At 39.3% G+C, this 21,485-nt stretch overlaps 1 protein-coding gene across 31 annotated transcripts in view; it reads left to right on the top strand.

The window, feature by feature from the left end:
* The window catches only part of RPS6KC1 (ribosomal protein S6 kinase C1), a 375,187-nt gene that overhangs the window by 42,561 nt on the left and 311,141 nt on the right, over positions 1-21,485 (top strand). For all 31 annotated transcript variants that reach the window (XR_014816532.1, XR_014816531.1, XR_014816533.1 and 28 more), the window contains 2 exons: positions 1,742-1,862; positions 14,111-14,226. Coding sequence is in view for 13 of the 31 variants with exons in the window: in XM_084978031.1 (XP_084834157.1) it covers positions 1,742-1,862; positions 14,111-14,226 (237 nt within the window). In the remaining 18 variants the exon portion in view is untranslated. The remainder of the gene's footprint in view (positions 1-1,741; positions 1,863-14,110; positions 14,227-21,485) is intronic.

The raw sequence follows: 21,485 nt of genomic DNA, 5'->3' as shown, positions 1-21,485 counted from the left end.
GTTAAGGACTCAGCATCCTCATGGATACTAGTCGGGCCACAACGGGAACTTCATCAATGACTATTTCTGTTGTTGACTAAATGAATAAAAGGAAGAATCAGGAGGAAGCAGTTTATTTAAATTAATTCATATTATAGTCTGACAAGTCTCCCAGGATTAAAAGCAAGTCTCTTATATTAAAGCAAGACACTTATTAATCATGGTAGGATTCTTGTTAGTATGACAGAGCTTAGTGAAGAATTAAAAAAAATTTTTTATTAAATTAAATTAATTAATTAATTAATTTGTCTTTTTGCCGTTTCTTGGGCTGCTCTTGCGGCATATGGAGGTTCCCAGGGTAGGGGTCGAATTGGAGCTGTAGCAGCCAGTCTATGCCAGAGCCACAGCAACTCGAGATCCAAGCTGCGTCTGTGACCTACATCACAGCTCACAGCAACGCTGGATCCTTAACCCACTGAGCAAGGCCAGGGATTGAACCCACAACCTCAGTGTTCCTAGTCAGATTCGTTAACCACTGAGCCATGACGGGACCTCTGTGAAGAATTTCTTATGTGCAGAGAGTAATCACACTTGGGTACCTGTTTGGTCTAAGATTTGCTAATTAGCTTTACATTATTGAGTTTGTTAGAAGTGATATAATTAGGTGTTTCAGAAGCAAAGACACCAGTATACCTTGTAATAAAAATTAAAACTCAGTTTTACACTTTTTTTGTGGAGACTCAGGGGCTGAATTGGTAATATGAAGGCTGTGTGTCACATGCTTTTTCTTTTTTTTTTGTCTTTTGTCTTTTTAGGTCCAAACCTGCAGCATATGGAAGTTCCCAGACTAGGGGTCAAATCAGAGCTGTAGCTGCTCGTCTATGCTACAACTACAGCAACTCGGGATCCGGGCCGTGTCTGCAACCTACACCACAGCTCATGGCAATGCTGGATCCTTAACCCACTGAGCGAGTCAGGGATCAAACCAAAGTCCTCATGAATACTAGTCGGGTTCGTTAACTACAGAGCCACGATGGGAACTCCTTGAATATTTTTTTTTCGTATGAAGTTAACAGTACTTGTTTAAAATGATACTTAAAAACCAAAACAGGAGTTCCCTGATGGTGGAACAGGTTAGGCATCCGATGTTGTCACTGCTATGGCTTGGGTCGCTGCTGTGCTGTGGGTTTGATTGTTGGCCCTGGAACTTCTTTTTTTCTTTTTTTTTTTTTGGTCTTTTCTTTCTTTTTAGGGCTGCACCCTCGGCATATGGAAGTTCCCAGGCTAGGGGTTGAATTGGAGCTGTTGCTGCAGGCCTACGACACAGCCACAGCAACGCCAGATCTGAGCCACATCTGTGACCTACACCTCAGCTCACAGCAACGCCAGATCCTTAACCCACTGAGCGAGGCCAGGAATTGAACCCGCAACCTCATCATTCCTAGTCAGATTCGTTTCCGCTGTGCCGTGATAGGAACACCGGCCCTGGAATTTCTTCATGCTGTGGTCATGGCCAAAAAAAAAAAAAAAGAAAACAAAACCAAAAACAACCAAAACAGAACAGTTGGAGGAAAAATTGCTGCTTTATATTTTTAAAGCAAATATTACTACTTAATTTCAGACACTTAGCCATATTGGTTAGAACGTATTTGTTTGCCTGTGCATGATAATTTTGAGCACTTTAAGATCATTTGTTGTTCAGATACCCGAACCTAAGTGATTTCAGTGTGAGGTAACACATGTAATTTTCTTCTCTCTTTAGATAATTGTATGGAAGAGATACAGTGACTTTAAGAAACTACACAAAGAACTATGGCAAATTCATAAAAGCTTATTCCGACATTCAGAATTGTTTCCTCCATTTGCTAAAGGAATAGTGTTTGGTAAGTGATTATTTTGAAATTGTGACTTTTAAAAAGTGATGATTAGCTGATTATTTATATATACCGAACGCTGGAACACTATACCACGAAGTTAGAAGCCCCTTATTAAGATAATTCCTGTCATGAAGCAAGCACTTGAAGTTGTTTTTTCTTTTTCTTTTTTTTTTTTTGTATTTTTAGGGCCATGCTCATGGCGTATGGAGGTTCCCAGGCTAGGGGTCTAATCGGAGATGTAGCTGCTGGCCTATGCCAAGAGCCACAGCAACGCCAGATCCAAGCCATGTCTGCGACCTACACCACAGATCATGGCAATGCTGGATCCTTAACCCACTGAGCAAGGCCAGGGATTGAACCCGCAACCTCCTGGTTCCTAGTTGGATTCGTTTCTGCTGTGCCATGATGGGAACTCCATTGAAGTTGTTTTTTCATGTTCTTGCTGTGGTTTTGTTAACTTGAATGCATTTACTCCTGCCTTTCATGAAAAAACTGCATTAGAACAACTCCACCTCTAGCCAATCAAGCAAATAAAAAAATTCTGTAGGAAAATAAAATTACATTGAATTATTTTTATACAGTTGTCCCTTAGTATCTGTGGGGATTGGTTCTAGGGGTCCCCCACCCCATGGATACCAAAATCTACAGATGCTCAAGTCCCTTATATAAAGTGGCCTAGTATAGTTGGCCCTCTGTACCCACAGGTTCTGCATCTGTGAGTTCAACCAGCTGGGGACTGACACCTCATATAAGTGAAATCATACAGTATTTGTTCTTTTGTGACTGGCTTGTTTCACTTGGCATTATGTTCCCAAGATTCATCTATGTTGTATCATGGTCAGAATTTCCTTCCTTTGTATGTCTGAATATTTTCTATTATATGTATATACACCATTTTATTTATTTTTTCTTCCATCAATGAATACTTGGGTGCTTCTACATTTTGAATATTAGAAATAATACTGCTGTGAACATGGTTGTACAACATATCTGTTCAAATTCCTGCTTTTAATTCTTTACAGTATACACGCAGAAGTAGAATTACTGTGCCATCTGGCAATTTTATGAGGAGCCACCACACTGTTTTCCGAGGTGGCTGTGTTATGGTACACTCCTACTAGCCATGCATAAGGGTTTCAGTTTCTTGACCTCCGTGCCAGCACTTGTTCTTTTCTGTTATTTTGGGGTCTTGGTGTTCCTTTTTTGCCTTAACAGTTTTCAGATACTCAGTTTACTTTTTTTTTTTTAGGGCTGCAGCTGTGGTACATGGAAGTTCCCAGGCTAGGGATCGAATGGGGTCTGCAGCTACCGGCCACAGCCACAGCCACAGCCACACCAGATCTGAGCCTTATCTGTGACCTCCACCACAGCTCATGGCAATGCTGGATCCTTAACTCACTGAGCAAGGCTGGGGATCAAATCCACATCCTCATGGGTACCAGTTAGGTTCATTCCGCTGAGCCACAATGGGAACTCCTCAGTTTACTTTTTTATATTAAATTCTCTGTTAAAATAATTGACATGATTTTAATCCCCTGGCTGGACCTTGACCAATAGAGTACAGAATGTTATTTCTTGTCTTTTTTCTATAACTTTACCATAACTATTCTTTTTTTTTTTTTTGTCTTTTTAGCTATTTCTTGGGCTGCTCCCACGGCATACGGAGGTTCCCAGGCTAGGGGTCGAATTGGAGCTGTAGCCACCAGCCTACGCCAGAGCCACAGCAACGTAAGATCCGAGCCGCGTCTGCAACCTACACCACAGCTCATGGCAACGCCGGACCGTTAACCCACTGAGCAAGGGCAGGGACCGAACCCGCAACCTCATGGTTCCTAGTAGAATTCGTTAACCACTGCACCATGGCGGGAACTCCCATAACTATTCTTATATATAGACAGGTTTATATTCATCCTGTTATTTTTAAAAAAATCAATTTCTGCATGTGGAGTTGTAGAGTCAAAGTACATGCACGTTATTTTTCAAATTAGTTTATTTTCAGATGATAAAAGTAGTATATGTAAATATCTCAGCTGATACAGAAAAATACTTAAAATGAAAATTCAACCTGAATACCATCTCCTAGATGGTAGAACACATTAGTATGATTTTCAGAGTCTGTGCATGCTTGTGTGTACATGAGTATGCTTATGCCTCTTTACCTTCCTATACATGTAAACTTCAAAAATGGAGTCTTGCTGTAGGTAGTTTTGTAACCTCTTTTTCATACAGTGGTATATTGTTATTGTCTTTTCATGTCAATAAAAAGAGTTTATGTTATTAATTTTAAAAGATGCATAGTGTTCCAATGTACCATGATTTATTAACCAGTCTTTTACTCATGTTATTTTTAGTTTTTTTTTGCTGCTATAAATAACACCATACTTAATATTTTTATTTGTATGTTGTACATATATACAATTTTTTTAATTGATAAATTCCTGGGAGCAGAATTGCTTGGTCAAAGGCTATGCATACTTTTATGACTTTTGAAGCATATTGCATTATTGTTTTCAAATAATTTTAACATCAGTATCCTTTATACATTGGAACAACTTTAAAAGTCAAAGTAGGAAGTTCCTGTCGTGGTTCACTGGTAATGAACCCAACTAGTATTAGTGAGGATGCGGGTTCTATCCCTGACCTTGCTCAGTGGTTTAAGGATTGGTGTTGCTATGAGCTACAGTGTAGTTCGCAGACGCGGCTCAGATCTGATGTTTCTGTGGCTGTAGTGTAGGCTGGCAGCTGCAGCTGCAATTTGACCCCTAGCCTGGGAACTTCTATATGCCATGGGTGTATAGAAGAAAAAAAGAAAAAGCCAAAAAAAAAAAAAAGTCAAAGAATTATAGGCATATGGCTAAGAAAATTGAAAAACAAAGCTAACAAAGACTGTTCAGTAAAAAGCAGTAGGTTCCTAGAGAGTAACATCAGAATGGTGGCATTAGGAGATGATTCCTTCTTTCCCCTTTAGTCTAAAGCGAGTAAAACATCCACAACAAAGTTTCCTCTGCCCAGCACAACAGGATGCTGGAGAGATGACACATTTGAAACATTTAGAGGAGGTGGAACCAGGGCAACAATGGAGGTGGTACCAGCCCCCTGGCCATGGTAGCTTGAGCCCACAACTGCAGAGAATGCCTTAGCAGCAGCAACCTTCCAGCCTCAGTGGTAGCTGCAGCCACAGGGGACCATGCATCAGTGGTGGCAGGGCCTGTGATCCTGCTGATGCACTGTCAAAAGTCAGTGATAGGGAAAGATTTTAAAGGCATCAGGGAAAAAATGATAGTAATCTACAAAGGCACTCCCATTAGACTGTCATCAGATCTCTCAGTAGAAACTCTGTAGGCTTGGGGAGAGTGAGATGACATGTTGAAAAGGTTCTTTTACCTGAAATGAAAAGGGAAAAGTACACAAATCTTGGAGTAAGGTGATAAGCAGACAGAATCAGAATATTACAACTCTGTATTAGAATAGTTTGTGAAACACAAATACAAAGTTTAAAGGGAAAAAAAGCATTAAAAATAACTAGCTACTTCAACTTGTTAATGAACTCACAACATGTAAAGGGATATGTGTCAGCAAAAACGCATAAAAGGGGAAGAGGAGAAGAATGGAGCCTGGATAGGCAAATGAAGATATGATAGTGTTAACCGAAAAAGGACTATTTTATCTGAGTTTTTTTTTTTTTTTTTTTTTTTTTTAGGGCCACACCCATGGCATATGGAGGTTCCCAGGCTAGGGGTCTAATCAGAGCTATAGCTGCAGGCCTACACCACAGCCGCAGCAACTTGGGATCTGAGCTGCATCTGCGACCTACACCACAGATCACGGCAACGCCGGATCCTTAACCCACTGAGCAAGGGCAGGGATCAAACCTGCAACCTCATGGTTCCTAGTTGGATTCATTTCCATGGCGCCACAACAGGAGCTCCTTAACAGACTTTTTTTTTTTTAACCTGGAAGAAGGTGGGCTTGTAACAAAAATTAAAAATTGTGGAGAGTGGCCTTGTTTTGAGGAGAGTGTAAGTGAGAGCCTAGAGTGTCTTGAAGAAGCTATTAATAGAAGCCTCATGGTCTTAAGACTGCAGGTGAGAATTTGCAGGAAAATTAGGTAAGTGTTACTAAAAACTGGAGGAAGGGGTAGATTCTTCTTGTGGAGTTGCTGAATGTTTAGCAACAGAGTTGCATGCTGTTATAAGGAAAGTAGAAAATGTAGCAAAGGAAGAGGGTAAGGAGCTAAGGAGATTTGCAGCCCAGTGTTTAATAAGTATGGTTTGGTTTCTTCTTGCTGCTTTTAGTAAAATGTGAGAGACTTTAAAGAAAGAATTGTTTTTGTAGTGGCTTAGAACAATGCAGCTTTATTTTCTTATGGTTTTGGGGCCCAGAAGTCTGAAATCAGTATCTTTGGCGCTGAAGTGAAGGTGTCAGCAGGGCCTAGAGCCTCTAGGGAAGAAGATGGTCCTTGCCTCTTTAGTTTTTGGTGACTGGGCCTATTTCTTGGCTTGTGGCAGCATCACTGCAGTCTTCAAGGCCCTCATCTTCACACCTCTGTCTCTGTCATCTTCGTATTGCCTTCTGTGGGCGAAATCTCCTGGCCCCTGTCTTACAAGAGCATTTGTGATGGCATTTAGTGCCCACCCTGATAATCCAGGATGATCTCTACATCTCAAGATCCCTAATCATATCTGCAAAGACTCTTTGTCCAAATAAAGTATCATTCACAGGTTCCAGGCATTAGGACCTGGTATCTTCGGGGCTGTTTTTCAGACTACCGCATACTGTCGTATGTTTGTCTGCCCGGCTGCCTGGCTTCATTCTGAAATTTTTAAGATCATGGAAATATCCTCTTCTACAAAATTGCCCTTTAGCTTTAGTATCCATTGAGTCTTGTGTAAACCAGTGTTTGTATGATGGCTGCAAAGTAATGATTTTCCAATTCCAGCACCCCTTCTGCATTAGCAATTATTTTTCCTTCTCCCTTTATGCATCTCAGTATCTTGTATGCATGCCTTTTTTTTTACTTGAATCTATGTATCTGTCTATACATCTGTATATTTGTATGTGTCTCTATATAACTGTTTGTATATTTATCCATCTAGTCATTATTTATTTGGACTCACATGTCTATTTTTTTCCCCTAGTAGTTTAGAATTCATTAAGGTACTTAATTATTTTGATGCTCAAATTGTCCCAGTTTTTCTTTTTTATTTATTTTTATTTTTTTGTCTTTTTGCCACTTCTTGGGCTGCTCCCTCGGCATACGGAGGTTCTTGGGCTAGGGGTCGAATCAGAGCTGTAGCTGCAGGCCTATGCCAGAGCCACAGCAACGTGGGATCCGAGCCGCATCTGCGACCTACACCACAGCTCGAGGTGACGCCGGATCCTCAACCCACGGAGCAAGGCAAGGGATCGAACCTGCAACTTCATGGTTCCTAGTCAGATTCGTTAACCACTGAGCAATGGTGGGAACTCCCCCAGTTTTTTTTAGTCTCTTGCAAGTACTGCCCTTGGTTTCCTCCCTCCTACTCTAGGCTATTCCTTGGAATTTACTTTTATCCCCTCTTAGTAGTTAATCCTGTGTAAATAGTTAATGATTCTTTATAAGACTTTCCTTGTTTAAATTGCTGTGTGAATTCTATCTTCTGGCTAGACTCTGGCTGCCACTGAGACTTCTATTTGGGCGGTAGATAAGCTTGTAGTTTGCTTCTAGACTTTTCAACAGCTAGAGTTGGAAAACTGTGCTAATGTACATATGTATGTGCAGTGCTTACATTATATATAGTTCCATTTGTAGAAAAATGTGCATAAATGCATATATAAACTGCATATCTTTTTTTTGTCTTTTTAGGGCCTCACCAATGGCATATGGAGGTTCCCAGGCTAGGGGTTGAATCAGAGCTGTAGCTGCCGGCCTGCAACACAGCCACAGCTATGAGGGATCTGAGCCATGTCTGCAGCCTACACCACAGCTCATGGCAACACCAGATCCTTAACCCACTGAGTGAGGCCAGAGATCTAACCCATGTCCCCATGGATACTAGTCAGGTTTGTTACCTCTGAGTCACATATATTTTAATAAATACACACACACACACACACATTTTAGAATTGTTTATGATAGCCTTTGCTAAACAAAATTTTTTATTTTTATTTTTTATTTTTAGGGCCTCACCTGAGGCATGTGGAAGTTCTTAGGCTAGGGGTTGAATCTGAGCTGCAGCTGCTGGCCTATGGCATAACCATAGCAACACGGCGTCCGAGCTACGTCTGCGACCTATACGACAGTTCACAATAACCCTGGATCCTTAGCCCACTGAGTGAGGCCAGGGATTGAACCTGCATTCTCATGGATACTAGTTGGGTTTGTAACCTGCTGAGCCACAATGGGAACTCCTTATCTGTGTTTAAGGATTTGTGTGAGGTGTGAGGTCAAGACATACCTAATATGTGTAACCTATGATAGTGTGGATGAGAGCATATTTTTACCTTTTCCCTTATATCTTCTGTACTATGGAAGTTAACTGCACTCCAATAGCTGTAACTTTAATGTTAGGAAATGTACAGCCCAGACTCTTAAACAATAAGCTTGTGACTGAGTGAAAGGAAATGGCTTCTAAATTGTTCGAAATTTTTTAGCTGTTATTGTCTGTTGCTAATGGATTATCTTCAGCTTTTCTCCACATCCTTATGTATCAAGAGTGAAAGTTTCTTATTAATCTTAGTAAGAAAGCAATTTATCTCTTTCCGTAAATGGTACAGTCTATTTGTAATACTTACAACTGCAGTGAACCCTGCAGACAACAGCTGTGGTTTTGTGGGAGGAACTGTTGGTTAATCATCTGTCTTTTTAGCTGTTCTCACAGTTTGAGTATATAAGCCTCAGCAGCAGTAGAGAGTCCTATTCTAATTTACGGAACCATCGGCTGTGTAGTTACTGTGCTAGTGTCACAGTGAAAACATGCCTTTTGGAATCAGACAGAGGTAGGCCCAAATCCTCTCTCCACTGTTTACTAGTGGTGTGATCTTGTATAAATTAACATCTGAACCTGTTTTGTTATTAGTGAGATAGGCTTATAACTTCTGTTCTGCGGATCGTACCGGAATGTGTGTAGCTCACGTCGGCTGTTGTTGGCTCCCACCTGTGGCTCAGTCTGCCACTCGTCTCAGGTACCACACTCTCTCGTGTCTCCTTCTTTAGTGTTGCACTGCTCCACTTCGAAAGTTCTAGTTAGGCTTTCAGACTTTAAGCTGTCTCTTCTAGGAAGTTCTGTTTCCTTTAGCCAAGTTTGTTGTTTTTCCCATGTAGTTCTACATTTTGTCAGTATGACACTTGGGTCATTTAATTTTTCTCCAGTTTTAAAAATTTGTGGAATTTTCAAATTTACAGAAGAACCCTCAAGAAGAGTGTAGTGAACACTTTTATACCTTTTGCCCAAGTTCACTAATGAGCGTTTGGCCACATTTTCCTGTATCTGTGTGCATATCATTTTTTTCCTCTGAACAATTTGAGAATAAGTTGCAGATACTGTGACATTTCATCCCTACTTCCCATGTTTCCTCTATAATCAGAATACCATAGCACACTCAAGAAAGTTAACATCGATATTTTGTCACATATGCAGTACATATTCATACTTCTCCAGTTACTCTAAAAATGGCCTTTTTAAAGATTTTTTTTTTTAAAGTTTTGATCCAGGATCATGCCTCGAAGTTTATTTTTATTTTTATTTGTTTTTGTTTTTAGCCATGCCTGCCTGCAGCATGCAGAATTTCCTGGGCCAGGGATCCAACCCATGCCACAGCAGCACCCTGAGCCTTAGTAGTGACAGTCCTGGGTCTTTAACCCGCTGAGCCACCAGGGAACTCCTTTAGGTTTGTTTCTTTAATCTAGAGTATTCCTTATGCATGTTTTTGGTCTTTTATAGCATTGAAATTTTTAAGGAGTGTGAGACAGTTGTGCTGTAGGTTTCACAGTCTTGATGTGTCTGATTGTTTCCCCATAATTAGATCATTGTTTTTAGATTGTTTGTTATATCTTATGTCACACTGTGATTTCCTGTGAGAAAGGGAAAAGCAGCTCCTGACAGATAATAAACCTCAGGAAACATTTGTTTTACATTTTTTTCCCCCCATGCCTATGGCATGTAGAAGTTCCCAGGCCAAGGATCCAGCTGGAGCCACAGCAGCGACAGCTCTGGATCCCTAACCGCTAGGTCACCAGGGACTCTGTTCACAGGAAAATAAACATTGACCATGTGAGTGGAAATTTAAAGCAGTGATAAAAGAAGCACCCGTTTATGCTTTCTCATTGTTGCCTTTTAAATAAAGTTTTGATGTTATTAAAGGTTAATAACTTGAAAATAGCAACTAGGGTGTTGTCGACCAGGATTACTGGTCAGTAGGACTACTGTTGAATCTCATTACTTTTTAATTTAATTTTCAGATTAGGTGGCTTTGTTTTATATATATATATAAGGGCCGGTAGTTATTGCATTAAAATTCATCTGCTTCTCTTTGTCTGTGCCACCAATATTATGGTGTGTTGTTGTTGTTGTTATTCTGAAATATCTTAGGAACAAAGAATTGAATATGTTCTTTCATCATATTTGTTCTGATGAGAGGATTCAGTGTAATTGAACCTTTTAATGCATTAGCCTTTATTTTTAGTTGTATTCCACTTTGAAAATGCTCTAATTCATCTCTGCTTGTCCAAGTTTAGTGGAATAAAAATGCACAGATCAATAGAAATATGACAGAGATGCACTTTTGACGTATTTGTTCTGTTTAGAAGTTGACCTACTCATTGCAGAAGCATTTTAATACAGTTTAATAGGGAGTGGGGTGAATCATTGATCACACTAGGATTAAAGCAGCCACATTTTTATGTGTTGGTATGAGCTAGTAAGTAAGAGTTTTTAGGATTTCATCAAGTATTAGAAAGTTTTTTGTTAGAATTTCTCAACAAATAGTTTTAATTCATTTAAAGATAATAACAGCTGATCTTATGGGATGAAGCATAACATAATATGTGCATTTTCTGGATTTCTGTTCCAAGATTACAGATGCTCACAAAATTACCAATGTTAATTTATAGACATTATAGTTTACTTTTTTGTTTAAAGAATAAATATGTTGGACAGTAATCATAAGCACCAATGAATACTTAATTTCTTATTTAGGCAAAAGAAGGAATAATGGATAGTTAGCTATCATTTTAACCTATTTGGCCGATAGTTTTTCCCCAGGATTGATTATCTTAGATGGTTTTCAGGCTAAAGAATTTGCTCTACATGTTAGGGCTCTTGAAAGTTTCTTTTCAGATGATATTTATTATTGCTAGGCAAGCTAGCAGTGTCATTTTAGGTGTGTTTTTATCATTGGGAGAATTTAATTTAACTTAATTATTGCACATGAACTGGTAACTAAAAGAAAAATACATTTAGTATAATGGATTATGTTAGATTTGGTTATTTGTGACAAAACTTAAAACCAGGTGTTTGTTACTTTCTTTCTCACAGCATATGATCTGGAGGAAGCCTCAGGTAGGGCAGCTCCTCAGTAATCCCGAGTCCAAGCTCTTGCCTTGTTGCCCTGTCATTTGTAACCTCCCATGTCCTGGTCTTTCCTGGAAGGGAAAAGGGAGGTAGAAGAACGGGGGAGAGCGAGGGTGTCTATCACTGGTCTCTCTCTTTTTTTTTTTTTTTTTTTTTGTCTTTTTGCTATTTCTTGGGCTGCTCCCACGGCATATGGAGGTTCCCAGGCTAGGGTTCTAATCAGAGCTGTAGCTGCCAGCCTACGCCAGAGCCACAGCAACACAGGATCCGAGCCGCGTCTGCAACCTACACCACAGCTCACGGCAACGCCGGATCGTTAACCCACTGAGCAAGGGCAGGGACCGAACCCGAAACCTCATGGTTCCTAGTCGAATTCGTTAACCACTGCGCCATGATGGGAACTCCTATCACTGGTCTCTTAAAGAGACTTCTGGGAAGCTGCAAAATAACTTCTGTTTATATGTTATTAGTCAGAATTTAGTCCATGTCTACATGTAACTGAAAGGCAACCTGGAAATGATAATCTTTTTTTTTTTTTTTCCCCATCACCCCTGGGCCACCACATACCTGGTTAGAAATTGGTGTCATTTTACTTAGAAAGAAGGTGAGAACAAATATTGGGATGGCAACTGGCAGCCAATCCAGCCTAGAATAAATAAAGTAACATACTGGATTCTAAGAATCCTCTGATTGGAGTTCCCGTTGTGGCTCAGCGGAAACCAATCTGACTAGTATTCATAAGGATGCAGGTTCGATCCCTGGCCTTGCTCAGTGGGTTAAGGATCCGGCATTGCCATGAGCTGTGGTGTAGGTCGCAGATGTGGCTTGGATCTGGCATTGCTGTGGCATAGACCAGCTGCTGTAGCTCTAATTCAACTCTTACTGGGGAACCCCATGTGCTGCAGGTGCGGTCCTAAAAAAGACAAAAAAAAAAAAAAATCTTCTGATTGATTGCCACCTGCCTGCTATCCTTTACTGGGTCCTGGACTTTTTGAGGATGCTGATACAAGTTACAGATTTTCTCCCTAGAAAAATGTACCTGTGGACATAATGCATGGAATTTTGTGGGATTGTTATAACCTATCCATTAAGTATAGGGAGTTGCTCTGGACCCACTGTTAAAATTTCTTACTAATGATGACTCTCTTTTAGAATAGAATGTTCCACTATAAGATTGTTCTTTGTATTAGAAAGTTTTCCCAAGTTTTTATTATTCACTCCTAATACAGTCAACAAAAATGTATTAGCATGTTCTGTATGCTGGACACTGTAATGGTACCTGAAGATTCAAAGACACTGTGATTCTTTATTAAGTGCTTATTTACTGTGTGCTGTACAGAACTGTTCAAGTACATTGTACATTTTCTCCATTTTATAATTAGGAAATAATCTGCCCAAGATTTTATAGCTAGTGAATGATAGAGTAAATAGTTTGGACCCAGGTCTAATTCTAAAACTGTTTCTGGAGTTCCCGTCGTGGCACAGTGGTTAACGAATCCGACTAGGAACCATGAGGTTTCGGGTTCGGTCCCTGCCCTTGCTCAGTGGGTTAACGATCCGGCGTTGCCGTGAGCTGTGGTGTAGGTTGCAGATGCGGCTTGGATCCCGCGTTGCTGTGGCTCTGGCGTAGGCCAGTGACTACAGCTCCGATTAGACTCCTAGCCTGGGAATCTCCATATGCCGCGGGAGGGGCCCAAAGAAATAGCAAAAAGACCAAAAAAAAAAAAAAAAAAAAAGAATAAAACTGTTTCTTTTAGTTACCATGACGTAGACATTTCACCATAAGCATGAAACATATTGAGCTGAGGTATTCAAGTGTTTTGGTTTCAAATTCTTGCCTTGGGTAATATACCTAGGAATCTCTTTATGCCTTTATTTTCTATTGACATTTGAAAAGCCATTTATAATGTTTGAGTATGGGAAATGCTCCTCTCTTCATTTTTTTATTTTTTTAAACCTAAGTTGCAATCAGTATGATACATGGCATGTGACAGATGGCAACCAGAAATGTGATCTGAGTGCAGTACAAAGTAATCATATTTGAAAATGTCTTACCAGCATTCAAATTGTATATATCATTAAAAAATTCAATGAAAACCACTTTTCGATCACCTTCTAAATCAGAGCTCACTGGTGCTGCGTGTGTTCTCTTTTTTTTCTTGCAAGTATGCTTTCATGTACGCTGACAGCATCACACATGGAATTTGGCTTGAAAGCTTTTTGCTTCAAGCTGAGGTTTTTGACCTACTGATATACAGATGTTCTCATAATTTCCTCTCTTCAGCTCCTTTATAAATCAAAAAAGAGTGGGAAAGGGAAAATTACATGAGTAATTAGAGTATTAAATTACCATAGAAAACCATTTGAGTTCTTTATAATTCTCTTTTCAACTTTACTTTCAAATTACTAGCTTCTTAAATGATAAGTTTTTTGTATTGACAGGCTTTAGATTATGACTGCACTATTTATTTACTAGTTGACACCTCTGCTTCTTATTTGAGCAGAAACGTTATTTTCTTTTCTGATGGGAGCACTGCAGATTTCCAGTTGTAAAGACTAGATTTGACGCCAAAAGATTGCATGATGTGCATGATGTGCAAATAGGCAGGGATAGGCCTTCTGCTTTCTAAATTGTGAACCTAGATTGTCATAAACCAGTGCTTGATCTGTCTCCTTAAGTGTCTGATTCTTATTTAATTCTAGGACGATTCGACGAAACTGTTATTGAAGAGAGGAGACAGTGTGCTGAAGACCTGCTACAGTTCTCTGCCAATATTCCTGCTCTTTATAACAGTAAACAGCTTGAAGATTTTTTCAAGGTTTGGTAGTCTTTCTGGAGTATTTTGTATTTTATTAAATGCCTTTGTTTTCTAATTTGTAGTAAGGTAAGTTTCAAGTTTTTTCTTTTTTTCTTTTACTTTTTTATTCTTTTGGCTGCACCTGCGGCTTATGGAGGTTCCCAGGCCAGGCTAGGGGTCCAATCAGAGTTACAGCTGCCTGTCTACACCACAGCCACAGCAACATCATATCCGAGTTGAGTCTGCGACCTACACCACAGCTCATGGCAATGCCAGATCCTTAACCCACTGAGCAAGGCCAGGGATCAAACCTGGAACTTCATGGTTCCTAGTTGGTTCGTTTCCGCTCCCCGCCCCGTGGGAACGAATTCTTTATCCATTCATTTGTTGATGACACTTAGGTTGCCTCATGTCTTGGTTATTATAAATAATGCTGCTATGATGAGTTCATTATCATTTTTAACAATATTTTCTAATTTATTTTGTACTGAAACTGTGATAGTTGTCGGTTGACATGTTTTAATTCTCCTGTTGCATATAGCTTTTTAGAAAAAAGCTAAGTGATTGTGCCATCACTATTTTCCCTTCTTTAACAATTGTAGACGTAATTTCTCAGACTGTGTAGCCAGTGAGTCATATGAGGATCTTACAGAAGGATCTTACCAAAGGATCTACATAAGGAATTTATTATTTTTTAATTTAAATTTAAATTTTTTTATTTTAAAGACTGCACCCATGGCATATGGAAGTTCGCAGGCCAGGGACTGAATCTGATCTATAGCTGTGCTAACACCTGTACCAGGCCAGGGACGGAACCTGCATCTTTGCATCCACCCGAGCCACTGCAGTTGAATTCTTTTTTTTTTTGCCATTTCTTGGGCCGCTCCCGCGGCATATGGAGGTTCCCAGGCTAGGGGTCTAATCGGAGCTGTAGTTGCCAGCCTACGCCAGAGCCACAGCAATGGAGGATCTGAGCCGAGTCTGCAACCTACACCACAGCTCACGGCAACGCCGGATCGTTAACCCACTGAGCAAGGGCAGGGACCGAACCCGCAACCTCATGGTTCCTAGTCGGATTCGTTAACCACTGCGCCACGACGGGAACTCCTGCAGTTGAATTCTTAACTCACAGTGGGAATTCCCAGGAATTTATTTTTTATGACCTATTTTAGTTAACTGAAGATAGCTGATCTTTTGAGAGATATTGCAAACTGACTTAGAAATAGTAGTAGAAAAGTTTGTAGTAATAATGATTCCTGCTGATTGACTTTGTTGCTTAATTTTTCATTACTCTGCAAACTTGGCTGAGTTTGATGAAGGTGGCTTCTGCTTATGACCTAATGCAGATCTTTTTTTTTTTTTTTTTTTTTTTTTTTTGTCTTTTGTCTTTTTGTCTGTTGTTGTTGTTGTTGCTGTTGTTGCTATTTCTTGGGCCGCTCCCGCGGCATATGGAGGTTCCCAGGCTAGGGGTTGAATCGGAGCTGTAGCCACCGGCCTACGCCAGAGCCACAGCAACGCTAATGCAGATCTTTAGGATAAAAGGCCAAGTCAAGTTGATGTAGTATTCAGCTGTTTGCTAAATACAGTGTTTCTATGTAGCTGGGAGTCTATGCTTATAGAAAAATGTAGCATTGTTAAGCAAGAAGAATATTGCTTTGTAGAAATTTTGAAAGACACTTTTGAAGATTAACACATACCAAAGGCTAAAAAGGGATATAGAAGTCAGATCATCGATTTTAAACACTAAGTAAAAATTAGCAGTTCATTCTGTTGCTTTTGAATTTGGGAATTCCTTATTATAACTGCTGCTGGAAGACACTTTGTGAAATGAGAGACAAAAGAAGAGGAAGAAAAACCCTGGCAGTTTTAAGAGAAGTCAAGCTAGTCTTGGAAAATATTTTGGGACTATTTTAAGCAGTGTGGTAGGCAGGTGAGAGATACTGATTTGGTAATATCATAAGAGTTATACTTAGTTTCTTTACATGGAAATAAGTACATATAGTCTTTGAAAGTTATTTAGCTATAAATAACCACCACCACCACCAACACAGCTCACCAAATTATCTTAAACAAGAAAAGGGTTTATTTATCTTACACAACAAAGAGTTTTCTTCATATAATATATATAGATTTTTAATGGTATAGTTGATTTACAGCATTATTTAAGTTTCAGGTATACAACATAATGATTAACGATTTTCAGGTATACAACATAATAGGTTTTACTCTATTCATAGTTATTATAGGATATTGGCTATATTCCTTGTGCTGTACATTATATCCTGGTATCTTGTTTTCTTTTTTCTTCTTTTGGTTGCACTTGTGGCATATGGAAGTTCCTAAGCTAGGGACTGAATTAGAGCTACAGCTGTAGGCCTATGCCACAGCTATAGCAGCGCCAGATCTGAGCTACATCTGTGACCTAATGGCAATGCCAGATCCTTAGGCCGCTAAATGAGACCAGGTATCGAACCTGCATCCTCACAGAAACAGCACTGGGTTCTTAACATGCTGAGCCACAATGGATACTCTGGTAGCTTGTTTATTTTATACATAGTAGTTTGTACCTCTTTTTTTTTCTTCGACTGCGCCCATGGCATGTGGAAGTTCCTCAGCCAGGGTTTGTACCTGAGTCACAGCGGTGACCCGAGCCTCTAGTGAAAATACCAGGTCTTTAACCTGCCCTGCCAGAAGGGAACTCCTTGTACCTCTTAATCCCCTACCCCTGTTTTGATCCTTCCTTCTTTCTTCTCCCTACTTTTAACTGTTAATTCTTTATATCTGTGAGTCTGTTTTTTTAAAAAATATTCACTGGTTTGTTTTAGTTTTTAGATTACACTTACAAGTGATATCAGATAGTATTTGTCTTTCTCTTTCTAACTTATTTCACTAAGCACAGTACTCTCCGAGTCCATCCATGTATAGCAAAATTTTCTTCTTTCCTATGGCTGAGTAGTATTGCGTGTATGCATGTCTTCTTTATCCATTCATCTGTTGTTGATGGACACTTAAGTTGCTTCTGTATCTTGCCTATTGTAAATAAAGCTACTCTGAACATTGGAGTGCATGTATCTTTTTGAATCAGTGTTACTGTTTCTTTCGGTTATATACCCGGTAGTGGAACGGCTGGATTGTGTGGTAGTTCTCTTTTTAGTTCTTTGAGGAACTTCCATACTGTTTTCCTCGGTGTCTCTACCAATTTACTTTTCCACCAACAGTGTGCAATGGTTCCCTTTTCTTCCTATCTTCGCCAACATTTGTAATCTTTTTGATGATAACTGTTCTGACAGGTGTGAGATATTGTGGTTTTGATGTTGAACATCTTCTCACGTGGCAGATGGCCATCTGTATGTCTTCTTTGGAAAAATGTCTGTTTGGATCTTCTGCCCATTTTTAAATTGGGTTGACTTTTTTTTTTTTTTGATGTTGAGTTGTATGAACTGTTTATGCATTTTGGATATTAATACCTTATCAGTCATATCATTTGCAAATGTTTTCTCCTACTTCAGTAGGCTTTTTTTTTGTTTTATTTTATTGATGATTTCTTTTGCTGTTCTAAAGCTTTTTAGTTCAGTTAGGTCCCATTTGTTTATTTTCACTTTTGTTTCCTTTGCCTTAGGAAACAGATCCAAAAAAATATTGCTATGATTTGTGTCCAAGAATGTTCCATCTGTGGAGTTCCCATCGTGGCTCAGTGGTTAATGAATCTGACTAGGAACCCTGATTTGTGGGTTCAATCCCTGTCCTTGCTCAGTGGGTTAAGGATCCGGCGTTGCCGTGAGCTGTGGTGTAGGTTGCAGACGCGGCTCGGATCCCATGTTGCTCTGGCTCTGGCGTAGGTCGGTGGCTGCAGCTCTGATTGGACCCCTAGCCTGGGAATCTCCATATGCCACGGGAGTGGCCCAAGAAATGGCAAAAAAGCCAAAAAAAAAGTTCCATCTGTGTATTATTCTAGGAGTTTTGTGGCTTCTAGTCTTATATTTAAGTCTTTAATCCATTTCGAGTTTAGTTTTGTATGTTGTATGAGAAAACGTTCTAATATCATTTTTTTTTAACGTGTAGCTGTCCAGTTTTTCAGTCCCACTTATTGAAGAGACTGTCTTTTCCTCATTGTGTATTTTTGCCTCCTTTGTGGTGGATTCATTGACCATGAGTGAATGAGTTTATTTCTGGGCTCTCAAAAGTTTTAGGTTTTTGTTTTTTGTTTTTTGGTTTTTTTTTTTTTGACTTTTTTGACTTTTGACTTTTTGTGTTTTCAGGGCCGTACCCATGGCATATGGAGGTTCCCAGGCTAGGGGTCTAATCAGAGCTGTAGCTGCCAGCCTACACCACAGCGACAGCAGCGCTAGATCTGAGCCACATCTGCAACCTACACCACAGCTTATGACAATGCTGGATCCTTAACCTACTGAGCGGGGCCAGGGGTTGAACCCACCACCTCATGGTTCCTAGTTGGATTTGTTTCTGCTGCACCACAACAGGGAACTCCCAAAAGTTTTAGTTTTGATAAATTATAATGTACCAATCTTTTTTGAATCATACTTTTATTGTCCTAACAACTCTTTGATTAATCTAAAGTCAAGGAAATTTTCTCCTATGCTCTTTTCTAGAAGTTTTAGTCTTACATTTAGGTCTGTAACCCATTTTCAGTTAATTTTTGTGTATAAAGTGAAGTAACAGTCTAAATTTATATTTTGGCACATGACTATCTAATAGTCTCGGCACATTTGTTGAAAAGACTACCCTTTTTGCATTGAGGTATATTGGTACTGTTGCTGAAAAAATTGATTGGAATGTAATGCTTTATTTCTGGACTTGTAACATCTTCTGTTGTTCTGCCTGTTCTATAACAGTACTGTATTGTCTTGATTATTGTAACTTTATAATAAGTTTTGAAATTAGATAGTGTAAGTTTTCTCCCTTTATTTGCATTTTTTCAAAATGGTTTTGACAATTTTGATTCCTTTGAATTTTCATAAAATGTTTCAGCATCAGCTTATTCATATGAACGAAAAATTCTCATAGAATTTTTGTTGTTGTTGTTGTTGGCTGCACTTATGGCATGTGGAAGTTCCTGGGCCAGGGATCAAATTTGTGCCACAGCAGCGACATGGGCCACTGTGGTGATAATGCTGGATCCTTAACCTGCTGCTGCACCACATGGGAACTCCTGATAGAATTTTGAATAGAATTGTATTAAATCTGTAGTTCAGTTTGGTGGGAATTATTATCTTAGCAATAATGTCTTCTAATCTATGAACATGAAATAACTTTATTTATTTAGGTGTTCTTCACTTTGTCTCAGCAGTGTTTCATGTATGAGGCTGGCACTTCTTCTGTTAAATTTATTGCTAAATATTTTATTCTTTTGATGCTATTATGAATGGGATTCATTTAACATTATGCTTTAAAGTTTTGTCCATGTTATAGCAGGTGTCCATGCTTTATTCCTTTTTCATGCTTGTTATAATAGTTCTTTGTATGGATCCATCGATTTGCCGCATTTTGTTTGTTCATTTATCAATTGATGCACTTTTGGGTTGTCTTCTCCTTTTGACGATTATGAATGATGCTGTTATGAATATTGGCGTATAAGTTTTTGTGTGGATATATTTTTTTCCTTTTTCTTAGGTACACACATAGGAGTGGAGTTGAAGTGAGAGGATTTTAAACTCTAATTGATTTAATTTTCTTGTTATAAGTCTGTTCTATTTTTCTCTTTCTTCTTGTATCAGCTTGCTAACTTGCATCTTCCTAGTTTTCTTCTAAATTCTACAATTTGTTCATGATATTCCTATTTAATGTTTTAAATTTCTATAGGATGATAGTGATGTCCCCTCATACATTCATTATTTTGGTAATTTGTGTCTTGTCTATTTTTTTCTTGGTTGGTCTAGCTAAAATGTTTGGTGTTTTTGTTGCTCTTTTCAAAGAATCAACTTGGTTTCATTGATTTTTTTTCTCTATTTTGTTTATGGATTTCTATTCTAAACTTTTGCATGCTTTCGATTTTCTTTGCTTTTATCTAATTCTTTAATTCCTTAAAGTGGAAGCTTAAGTTACTGATGTATGAAAATAGTTCTTCCTGTCTAACGTAGGCATTTGTAGCTATAAATTTCCCTTTTAGAACTGCTTAAATTCATCCCACAATTTTTTTTTTTTTGTATTGTTTTTTTGGCTGTGCCCTCAGTGTGTGGAAGTTCCTGGGCCAGGAATTGAACCTGAGCCATAGCAGTGACCCGAGCCACTCCAGTGACAGCAGGGGATACTTAACCCGCTGTGCCATAAGAGAATTCCCTTATTTTCACTTTTATTCAACTCAGAGTATTTTCTTTTTTTTTGTTGTTGTTGTTGTTGTTGTTGTTGTTGCTATGTCTTGGGCCGCTCCCGCGGCATATGGAGGTTCCCAGGCTAGGGGTCCAATCGGAGCTGTAGCCACTGGCCTACACCACAGCCACAGCAACTCGGGATCTGAGCCGCGTCTGCAACCTACACCACAGCTCACGGCAACGCCGGATCGTTAACCCACTGAGCAAGGGCAGGGATCGAACCCGCAACCTCATGGTTCCTAATCAGATTCGTTAACCACTGCGCCACGACGGGAACTCCCAGAGTATTTTCTGATTGTGATTTTTCTGTTGACCTAATGGTTATTTGGAAATACGTGCTTTAATTTAGAAATATTTGTGGATTCCCTAAAGTTTCATCTGTTATTGATTTTCAGTTTTGTTTTTGTATGGCTGTGGTCAGAAAATAGACATTGTATGATTTCATTCCTTTTACATTTACTGAAACCTGGTTTATTTCTTAGCATATATGGCTCCTCTAGAGAACTTTCATTTTGAACGTTGAAGGAATATATATTCTGTTGTCGTGTAGAGTTTTATGTAAATATCTCTTAGTTCAAATTACTTGATAGTGTTGTTTAACTCTTCTTTATCCTTGATGATTTTGTGTAGTTGTTTTAGCAATTATTATTATTATTATTTTGTCTTTTTGCCATTTCTTGGGCTGCTCCCATGGCACATGGAGGTTCCCAGGCTAGGGGTCGAATCGGAGCTGTAGCCACCGGCCTACACCAGAGCCACAGCAACGTGGGATCCGAGCCGCGTCTGCAACCTACACCACAGCTCACGGCAACGCCAGATCGTTAACTCACTGAGCAAGGGCAGGGACCGAACCCGCAACCTCATGGTTCCTAGTCAGATTCGTTAATCACTGAGCCACGACGGAAACTCCTGTTTTAGAAATTATTAAGATAGAGGTATTGAAGTATCCAA

The sequence above is a fragment of the Sus scrofa genome, chromosome 9 (genome assembly GCF_054392235.1).
Source record: "Sus scrofa isolate SSC_HxYL_T2T_F1_AM1 chromosome 9, Sscrofa_HxYL_maternal_Yorkshire_Landrace_v2.0, whole genome shotgun sequence".
Lineage (NCBI taxonomy): Eukaryota > Metazoa > Chordata > Mammalia > Artiodactyla > Suidae > Sus > Sus scrofa.
This window is presented reverse-complemented; position numbering and strand designations above follow the sequence as displayed.